Here is a 10,491-nt window from a genome sequence, read left to right as displayed (position 1 = left end):
TTTGATAACTATGTAAGTTTAAAAAGCTAAAGCTCTAAACGTTCTTAGAAACAATGAACAGTACATATATGTAAATTAAAAAATATATATGCAGTGAAAAATGACCTATCAAGTCATGAAAGACATAGAAGAAACTTAAAAGACATATTACTAAATGAAAGAAGCCAGTCTGAAGAGGCTACAAACTGCACGATTCCAACCAAATGACATTCTGGAAAAGGCACAGCTACAGAAACAATAAGAAGATTGTGGTTTCCAGGGGTTTGGGGAGAGAGAGGGAGGGAGGGAGGAATGAACAGATGGAGCACAAGGGATTTTTAGGGCAATGAAATTATTCTGTATGATACTATAGTAGTGGCTACATGTCATTATGCATTTGTTAAAACCCATAGAATGTACAACATCAAGAGTAAATCCTAATGTAAACTATGGACTTTGGTTGATAATAATGTGTCCATGTTGGTTCATTGATTGTACTAAATATGCCACACTGATGAGGGATGTTGAGGCTAGGGGAGTATACATGTGTGGGTGGGGAGGGCTATGTGTGACTCTATTTTCTGCTCAATTCTGTTGTGAACCTGAAACTACTCTAAAACAATAAAGTCTATTAAAAATATTAACAAACAAAATTCAACAATACAGTAAAAGTATCATACACCATGGTCAAGTGGGATTTATCCCAGAGATGTAAGGATGGTTCAACATCTGCATTCAACATCCATTTATATAAACACTCTCCACAAATTGAGTATAGAGGGAACATACCTCAACATATATGATATAATCTGAAGGCCGTATATGATAAGCCCACAGTTCACATCATACTTAATGGTGAAAAGCTGAAAGAATTTCCTCTAAGATCAGGAACAAGACAAGGATGCCCACTCTTGCCACTTTCATTCAACGTTAGTATTGGAAGTCCTAGCCACACAATTAGATGAGAAGAATAAATAAAAGGATTCCATATTGGAAAGGAAGAAGTAAAACTGTCACTGTTTGCAGATGACATGATACTATACAAATAAAATCTTAAAGACACCACCGAATAAAACTACTAGAGCTTATCAATGAATTCAGTAAAGTTGCAGGAGACAAAATTAATATACAGAAATCTGTTGCATTTCTATACACTAACAACAAACTACCAGAAAGAGAAATTAAGAAAACAATCCCCTCCTCCCAGTTCCGGCGCAGTAGAGGCCCGGGGTGGTGAACAGTCTCCAGCACCATGTCTGGTTTGTCTGGCCCACAAGCCCAGCGTGGCCCTTACCCATCATTGCTGCTTTTATTCCTGCTCGGCCCCAGCTCCAACCTCACCATCTCCTTCCATCTGCCTGTTAACTCCCACAAGTGCCTCCATAAGGAGATCCACAAGGACCTGCTGGTGACCAGCGCCTACGAGATCACCGACCAGTCTGGGGGCGCTGGTGGCCTGCACACCCATCTCAAGATCACAGATTCTGCTGGCCATACTCTGTACTCCAAGGAGAATGCAACCGAGGGAAAATCTGCCTTTACCACTGAAGATGACATGTTCGAAGTGTGTTTTGAGAGCAAGGGAACAGGGCGAATACCTGACCAACTCATGATCCTACACATGAAGCATGGAGTAGAGGCGAAAAATTACTGAAGAGATTGCAAAAGGTGAGAAGCTCAAACCTTTGGAGGTGGAGCTATGGCGCCCAGAAGACCTTTCAGAAGCTATTGTTAATAATTTTGCCTATATGAAGAAGCGAGAGGGAGAGATGCATGATACCAATGAGTCAACAAATGCTCGGGTCCTGTACTTCAGCATCTTTTCAATGTTCTGCCTCATTGGACCAGCTACCTGGCAGGTCTTCTACCTGCGTCGCTTCTTCAAGGCCAAGAAGTTGATGGAGTAATTAAGCCCAGTCTCCTCACCTTGTATCTTAGCCAGCAGAACGTCACTGGGACGTGCCTAGCCGAAGCATCCTACCAACAGCACCATCATGGCACGTTGGAGCTTTCCTGCCAGAACTGATCTCTCTTGGTGTGGGAGGACATCGGTTACCACCTACACCCAACAAGCCGAAGAGGGACTTCTTTTTAACTTGGTAGGATTTGGACTGGTTTTGACAATAAGACTATTATTAGAGTCACCTATGACAAAAAATAGGGGTTACCCAGATAATGCCAAAGCCAGCATTTGGACTGGGTTTCCTCGTATGATCTATTTGAACCATGTTTTCTTTCCTTCTCCCGCTTGCTCATCAGATTGGGCTTCCACTCTAGTTCCTTTACCAAGATTTGTATGACCGTGTTGAACTTGTTTCATTCAGATTGTCCTATTTGAATTTCTGTGTGACAACACCCTTAACTTTCTCTTGATTCTTAGCTGAAATGTTTAGGTAGCTTCTGGTGATACCCTTTCATAAGTTTGTGTCTCTTAAAAGGGCGATGGATGTGACACCTCATACAAACGAGCTCTGAAGTGTAGATAACTCTTCAAGCAAATTTCATTTTAGAGAACTAAAATATTTGTGCTCAGTTGCTTGAACTTTTTTCTTTTTGTGTGTTTATGTGTGTTTAGTTCCAGCAGTTTTATCACGTATAGATTCATGTGACTACCAACACAAGATGCAGAGCCGTTCCACCACATGGATCCCTTGTGCTACCCTTTTATAGCCACAGTCACCTCCTTCCTTACCCCCAAGCCCCAGACTCTGACAACCACTAATCTGTTCTCCATCTCTCTAATTTTGTCATTTTAAGAGTGTTATATAAATGGAATAATATAGTATGTAACCTTTTGAGATTGACTTTTTTTCACTCAGCATAATGCCCTTGAAATCCATCCAAGTTGTTGCATATTCCACCAGTTTGTTCCACTTTATTGTTCAATAATATTTCATAGTGTGGACATACCACAAGTTTGTTTAACCATTCACCCACTGAAAGACATTGGGGTTGTTTTCAGTTTTTGGCCATTACTAATAAAGCTGCTGTGAACATTCATGTACAGGTTTTTTTATGTGAACATAAATTTTTATTTCTCTGGGATAAATGCCCAAGAGACGAGTTGCTGGGTTGTATGGAAAACAGTTTATTTTTGTAGGAAACTGCCCTGCTCTTTTTCCAGAGTAACTACCCATTTTATATTCCCACCAGCAATGTGTGATCAATCCAGTTTCTCCACATCCTCACCAGTATTTGCTGTTATTTTTTATGTTTTAGTCATTCTGATAGGCATATGTAATGATACTTCACTGTGGTTTTAATTTGCATTTTCCTAATAGCTGATGATGTTGAACATCTTTTTCATGTGTTTATTTGTCATCTGTCTTCCTCAGTGAGATAGCTGTTCATGTCCTTTGCCCATTTTATAATTAGATTGTGTGTTCTTTTTACTATTGAGGTTTTTTTAAATTGAAGTATAGTTGGTTTACACTATTGAGTTTTGAGAGTTCCTTGTACATCCTAGATACAAGTCCTTTGTCAGTTATGTGGTTGCTTAAATTTTTAACCTGACTTCTACAAAGGAAAAAAATAAGTAAAATTTACCACGTCTTCTTACATGGCAAGTCACTGACTTAATTTCTGTTCTTATGTGTTCCATTTAATTTCTGTTCTTATGTGTTCCACCTAGAAAATGAAGACATACGAGTTATTTAAAACTAACACACCTGGGAGGATCATGAATAGAGTAAATACTTGAAGATATATGTTGTGAAAGCAAAGCCAAGAATCACTATGGGAATATGAGGTGCCTAAAGGCCAACACTAATGTAAATAAGAGAAAGTGTGGACACACATGACCACGTTCATAAACAATTGTGAAAAATACTATCACTTGAAAATTTCCCCATTTCTTCCAGTAAAGTGGGTAGGAGTTTGTCCTTTCTGTAATCTCTTTTTTAACCCCTGCCGACTATTACAGGGCTTGTCTAATAGCAGTGGCAGGAATTACAGGCTTTAGGGCCCTGTAGCTTGTAGTTAAGAAGCAGCATATTGGAATTAAGAGAATGCTGCTGTGATGACCTGGATAAAGTACAAAGAGAGAAGAGGGAGTAAGTTATGTTGTTAAAATCTCGGGCCCTTCTCTTAAATGTTCCAGCTACTGTGAACCCCAAAGCCTTTTTTCCACCCTTCCTTTGACTCCCTGTATGAATTTCTCTGGTGTGGCATAAAAGTGGTTTTCATTAATTTGTGCAACATTGCCATCTGCTGTTAAGAATTGACAGGTACTGCTTCTGAGACCCTGACAGCCAAATCCTCATCATAAAGGCAGCAGATGTTGAGAAAGTCTGCCTGTGGTATTACATATACTGAATGACAGAGGATACATCCAAGCAGGAAAGAAGATAACCAAATTTGTGAGTTAAGATCCATCCCTAGATGCTTAAAGGTGAAATTCTGTTCTGTACCATTAGCCTAACAAGATACTCTTTCATATTTCTGACTGGTGCCTTTCTCCCTTTTAGAAGCAATGAAAGCTATTCAGTTGGTTAGTCTTCTGTTCTGACAAAATGTCTGAGAAGAAGATAGGAGAGGAGAATATTTTATTTTGCTGATGTTTTATTCCCAAATATGACTTCATGAAACTGAAATTCTTTCATGTCCTTTCCTTTTACTCATGCCAAAACTACCAACTTGGACATTTATGCTTTAGATTTAAAGTTCATTGACATTATACCTGGATTTTATCTAAAAAGTAAAAATTTTGCTTTTGGTAAAAGACTAGTGCAAGAGCAAATGAGCTTTTAAAAAAGGGATGTTATGTGCGTTCCTCCATTTTTGACCCGGTCACTCAACAGTCTGTAAATTATTGATGAGAATAATACAGTTTAAGTAAGCTTTGTTATCCGTTGATCCGTTGTCATAAACCCCTGTCATAAGCCATTTTTCTGTTTAATGGAAAGAAGCATGTGGGATTTATACAGATGCACTTGTAAGTATTGGATTGGGGATTTTTGTGTAAATTTTCGCAAATAAAGGCTAGCAGAAATCATTTTAGGTGAAGAAAAAAAAAAAAAGAAAAAGAAAACAATCCCACTTACCATTGCATTGAAAAGAATAAAATACCTAGGGGTAAATCTAACTAATGAGATAAAAGACCTGTACTTGGAAAATTGTAAGACACTGATGAAAGAAATGGAAGATGACACACACAGATGGAAAGATATACAGTGTTTATGGACTGGAAGAATTAATATTGTTAAAATGGCCATACTTTGCAGGCAATCTACAGATTCAGTGTAATTTCTATCAAAATACCAATGGCATTTTTCACAGAACTATAACAAATAATTCTGAAGTTTGTATAGAAATACAAAGATCTCAAGTAGCCAAAGCCATCTTGAGGAAGAACAACAGAACTGGAGGTATCATCTTCCATAACTTCGGACTACACAACAAAGCTACAATGATCAAAACACTATGGTACTGGCACAAAAACAAACACATAGATCAATGGAACAGAATAGAGCCTAGAAATAAACCAACACACTTATGGTCAATTAATCTATAACAAAAGAGGCAAGAATATACAATGGGAAAAAAGGCAGTCTCTTCAATAAATGGTGCTGGGAAAACTGGACAGCTACACACAAATGAATGAAATTAGAACATTTTCTCACACCATATAGAAAAATAAACTCAAAGTGGAATGAAGACCTAACTGTAAGACCAGAAACCATAAAACTCCTAGAAGCAAACATAGGCAGAACACTCTTTGGCATAAATTGTAGCAATATTTTTTTTGGATCTGTTTAAGGCAAAAGAAACAAAAGCAAAATTGAGCAAATAGGATCTAATTAAACTTAAAAGCTTTTGCACAGCAAAGGAAACCACTGGCAAAACGAAAAGACAACCTACTGAATGGGAGAAAATATTTGCAAATGACACGACCAATGAGGGGTTAATATGCAAAATATATAAACAGCTGGTACAACTAAATTTTAAAAAATTTAAAATGGGCAGAAAGAAGTGGGGAGGGTATAGCTCAAGTGGTAGAGTGCATGCTTAGAAGGCATGAGGTCCTGGGTTCAATCCCCAGTACCTCCTCTAAAAATAAATAAACCTAATTACCTCCCCCCAAATAAAATAATAAAATAATACAATAATAATTTTTTTAAAAAATGGGCAGAAGACTTGAATAGACACTTTTCTAAAGAAGACATACAGATGACCAACGGGCACATGAAAAGATGCTCAACATCCCTAATCTTCAGAGTAATGCAAACAAAGCCACAATGAGATATCACCTCACACCTGTCAGAAAGGCTACCATCAAAAAGACCAAAATAACAAAAGCTGGCAAGGATATGGAGAAAAAAAAATGTGACAGGTGACAATGACTATAGCTATGTTCATGTATAACTGAAAAATTGTGCTGTAAACTGGAATTTGACACAACATTGTAAAATGACTATTACTCAATAAAAAAATGTTTAAAAAAAAAAAAAGAAAGAAAAGTGTACCACCAAAGGGGGTTCAGAATGGAATGAGCCCTTCCTTCCACTTGGTCTCTTGAGTGTGTCTTATAATAATAAAAACTATTAACTGAACCTTTATTATATGCCAGTCACTACTGTAAGCTACTTACTACATTACTTATTTATACTACTACATTATAAACACTCTCATGTAATCCTCAAAAAATAAAACAACAAAGAAAATGAAAACACTAATTCAAAAAGATACATGCACCCCATTATTCACAGCAGCATTTTTTTTTACAATAGCCAAGGCATGGAAGCAATCTACATATTCATCAATAGATGAATGGATAAAGAAGATACAGTGTGTGCGTGCATATGTACACGTACACACACACACACACACACACACACACACACACACACACACACACACAGCGGAATATTACTCATTTGCCCATTGTAATAATACAGATGGACCTGGAGGGAATTATGTTTAGTGAAATAAGTCAGACAGAAAAAGACAAATACTGTATGATAACACTTATATGTGGAATCTAAAAAATAATACAAATGAATGTATATGCAAAACAGAAAGAGACTCAGATTTAGAGAACTAGTGGTTACAGTGGAAAGAGGGAAGGTAGGAGATTAAGAGGTACAAACTACTGTGTATAAGATGAATAAGTTGCAAGGATATGTTGTATAGCAAGGGGAATATAGCCAATATTATAATAACTTAATGGAGCATAATCTATAAAAATTTCAATCAGCACATTGTACACCTGGAACTAATATTATAAATCAACTATGCCTCAGTTTAAAAAAAAGAAGATGGTTTTCTGTATGTGTACTATACTTGAATAAAAAGTTAACACACAAAAAGATAATGGCTTCAAATTAGGATAAATGGAAAAACAATATGATCGACAGAAATAGGAAATTTGCAATGCATCTTTTCAAAGATCAACCCATTATGCAACACTTGAACACATTCCAGTTAATCGCTTGGATATTTGGGATTCTTCCAACATCATATATGAACTCATTCAGCATGTGCTTATTGAGCATGCCTTATGTCTAGTCACTCTGCAACAAATAAAGGTTGTGGGGGATTGTCCACAGGTTACTGATGAGCTCACATTTTGGATTCTCCCAATGCCCCTCACTACAGTGAAAAACCTTTCTGTGCTATGCATTGATGTGACCAAGGTTAACACAGCCCCTGGCCCATTTGAGAATATGACTTTCACAGAAATCTGGCTTTCTGGGGTAGCTTTCCTATGTGTAAGTTATAGCAAAACTAAATGACATCTTCTTGCAATTCTTTTTCCCTTTCATTTTTAAAGCTATGTAGGTAATTTTCCTATAATGTCTTATTTTCCAGTTGTTTAACGTTTCTCTTAGCAGGAAGGAACTGCTTTTTGTTTGTTTAATGGGGAGAAATGTTAGAAAACCCTGCCTCAGATGTCTTGTATTACTGTATTCAGTTCATGTTAAGATCATAAGTATTCTGAGTCTTAAACTAGGGATCGTCTCAGTCAGAAGTTGTCAGTACTTATACATTTAATTTATCATTGGGTTAGTATAAACTAAAAGAAGGGGGAAAAAAGTCTCTCCTGGGGCTGAGCCTGGACTGTGTTCTCATGGGAGTTCTAAACCATTTTTGGTAACTGTCATTTTCCAAGCATCAAAATATGTAGAAAGTAAACGGCCTCAAAATTTGGGTTGTCCGTGGTGTGGCAAATTTTGAACATCACTTCTTCTCAGATCTCTGCAGATGTACCAAGTAGCAATCATAGAAAGCCAGTTTAAAATCTACTTTATTCGAAACCTTTCTATTAAATGATAAATATTAAGAGGAATAATGTCATTTTACACATCAACAAAACTTCACAGTCAGCAGAAAACAGAGCCAAGTAGCCAAAGAGAACATTTCGATACTGTTTGAGAGTTCAGTACTTTCCCTGACATCATTTCTTAGTTGGGGCACTCAAGCAGGCAGCAGCCTATCATTTACAGCCCCTGTCATTTCCTGTTCCAATTCATTAAACCCTAGGCTTTCGCTAGAAACGCAATCCACATGGAATTCTTCTGCCAGTTAGAAAAGATCAATTCAAAGGATGCAGAAATTGATATGCAACCCTTGAGTGGGCATGAACACCATAATAAACTGTCACCTACACATGGAATTATATTTTGTTGACTGACAGCGTATGGGCAGAAGCAGTGGGAGCACATGTTTAGTCCTTATAGTTGAGGCTTCTTGCATATTGACTGGCTTCTCTTTGGCTGCCAAAGAATGAATCCAGTTCAAAAGCTTAAAGCCAAGTTGGCAATTCTTTGTCTTTCTCTCTAAAAATTACTCTAATTAGTAAGGCAATACAGCTAATTTACACACAGAGGCTTGATTCTAAACTTCAGTCATTTGCCTATTTTCTTCTCAGTGATACTTAAAGTTCTAGGATTCCAGAGTCACATTCATAAACACATATATAAACACCAGTGACCAAAAAAAAAAAAAAAAAAAAAAGTCCCATGGCTACTGTATGCCCCAATGGAGATGAGGATAAAATAACACCCTAATGCAGAAATGAGAGGGCTTGAAATAATGCAGCTGGCACTCTCAGTCATGAGTGAAGCACCTGGGATTGCAAAGGCAACATTTAGCTTTCAGAAGCTTGTTGCTAACAGGAGTCAGGATCTCTTACATCTTTTCTTTCCTAGTTCTAAAGTGGTGGGCAAAATGTCTGCTTTTATTGATTTGAAGTGGCCTAAAAACTGCCGAAAAATGAGCAAAGGAAATTATATACATATGTTCTCCTTCTAAAATGCCACCTTTGTGAAGCTGTCTTGATTTCAGAATGTACAGCTTCATTCTCTACACTCTATTATATAATTTATATCTCCATTAATATTTGCAAACTATTTTCTATGTGAGTAATGTGTTTACAGGTCTTCCCCCACTTACTAAACTGTAAACTTCCACAGCTCAGAGACCAAGTTATTATATCTGGTCCCCACAATGCCAAGCAGAGTGCTTTATAAATGGCAGGTGCAAAATAAATGTTTGGTGAATGAATAAATGTGGTAGTGTCAGGTTTATGATGACTATAAGTTACGATGATGTTAAGAGTAGTTGCTCCCTTCACCCCGGTCTCTTTCCTCTGTATTTGATATCATGATTGCATGCACTGAACAGGGAGAAAGATTTAGAGATGTCTTCCTGGGAATTTTATATTCAATATGTCTACTTTGATAACCTTCAAGTAAACCATCTTTAGAAGAAGATTTCCAGGGTTAAACTGAACTTGAGGACAGTTTCAGTCAGTCAGACAAAAGGTATATCTACTTCCTGTGATGCAGCGTGTTGTCAGACATCTCAGGAAAAACTCCAAAATTCTAAAAGCCGAGAGCATGACTCCACAAGACTCTATTAACCAGGTACTGTCTATATAAAATGATCAAGAAGAGGAAAGAAGGAATCCTGAATTTCCTTTAACTGAGAAGGAAGAATGGTCTTTAATTCTGAAAAAGCACGGGTCTAACTAGAGACCGACTAATGAGGAGGGACAAATGTCTCAGGAACACAGAGTTAAAGGAAACATGTGTCTAAAGAGAGAAAGGTCAAATTTAGGTAATGAAAGTCATCTCAAATAAGATCTCCCCCTGCCCATTTTCATCTGTTTCACATGTTATTTCACTACTGGATTCAGGATTTGGCAAAACTTTTAATAAGTGGTTATTTGGAAATCTCTAAACAATGATTGATTTCTCCCACAATGTATATTTTTTCCTTCCAAAACAAACAAGATACTTTACTTTGACAGGAACAATTTCCAATCTCTTAGCACTGAAAGGTACAAAAGAAGATGGAAAATTGTTTGAATACTATATAGCACTTTTGAGTTTTTTGGCCATCATCCCCAGGGCTAGATTTAATCGAAAGATGAAGAACAAGCTCAAAAGCTTCTAGTTGACAAGAAGCAAGTCTTGGGTTTGGGATTTTTGTGTCTGAGCTGTAAGTCAGGTTCACAGAAAAGTAATCAGAAACTAGACTTGGCTGGAGAGAAGAAAGAGCCTTGAAATG

The 10,491-nt window shown here is 37.2% G+C and overlaps 1 protein-coding gene and 1 non-coding gene across 2 annotated transcripts; both read left to right on the top strand.

Annotated features, from left to right (window-relative positions):
• Positions 1 to 953: 953 nt before the first annotated feature.
• Positions 954 to 4,981, top strand: LOC116660886 (transmembrane emp24 domain-containing protein 10-like). The gene is given in 2 exon segments (XM_032471355.1): positions 954 to 1,630; positions 1,632 to 4,981. Coding segments are annotated over 2 exon segments (654 nt in total). The 5' UTR covers positions 954 to 1,231; the 3' UTR covers positions 1,887 to 4,981.
• A 973-nt stretch (positions 4,982 to 5,954) lies between these two features.
• TRNAS-AGA lies at positions 5,955 to 6,027 on the top strand. The gene has a single exon. It is a non-coding gene; the product is annotated as a tRNA-Ser (tRNA).
• Positions 6,028 to 10,491: the final 4,464 nt, after the last annotated feature.

Source organism: Camelus ferus, chromosome 32, assembly GCF_009834535.1.
Source record: "Camelus ferus isolate YT-003-E chromosome 32, BCGSAC_Cfer_1.0, whole genome shotgun sequence".
NCBI lineage: Eukaryota > Metazoa > Chordata > Mammalia > Artiodactyla > Camelidae > Camelus > Camelus ferus.
Note: the sequence above shows the minus strand (reverse complement) of the source record. Positions and strands in the feature narration are given on the sequence as shown.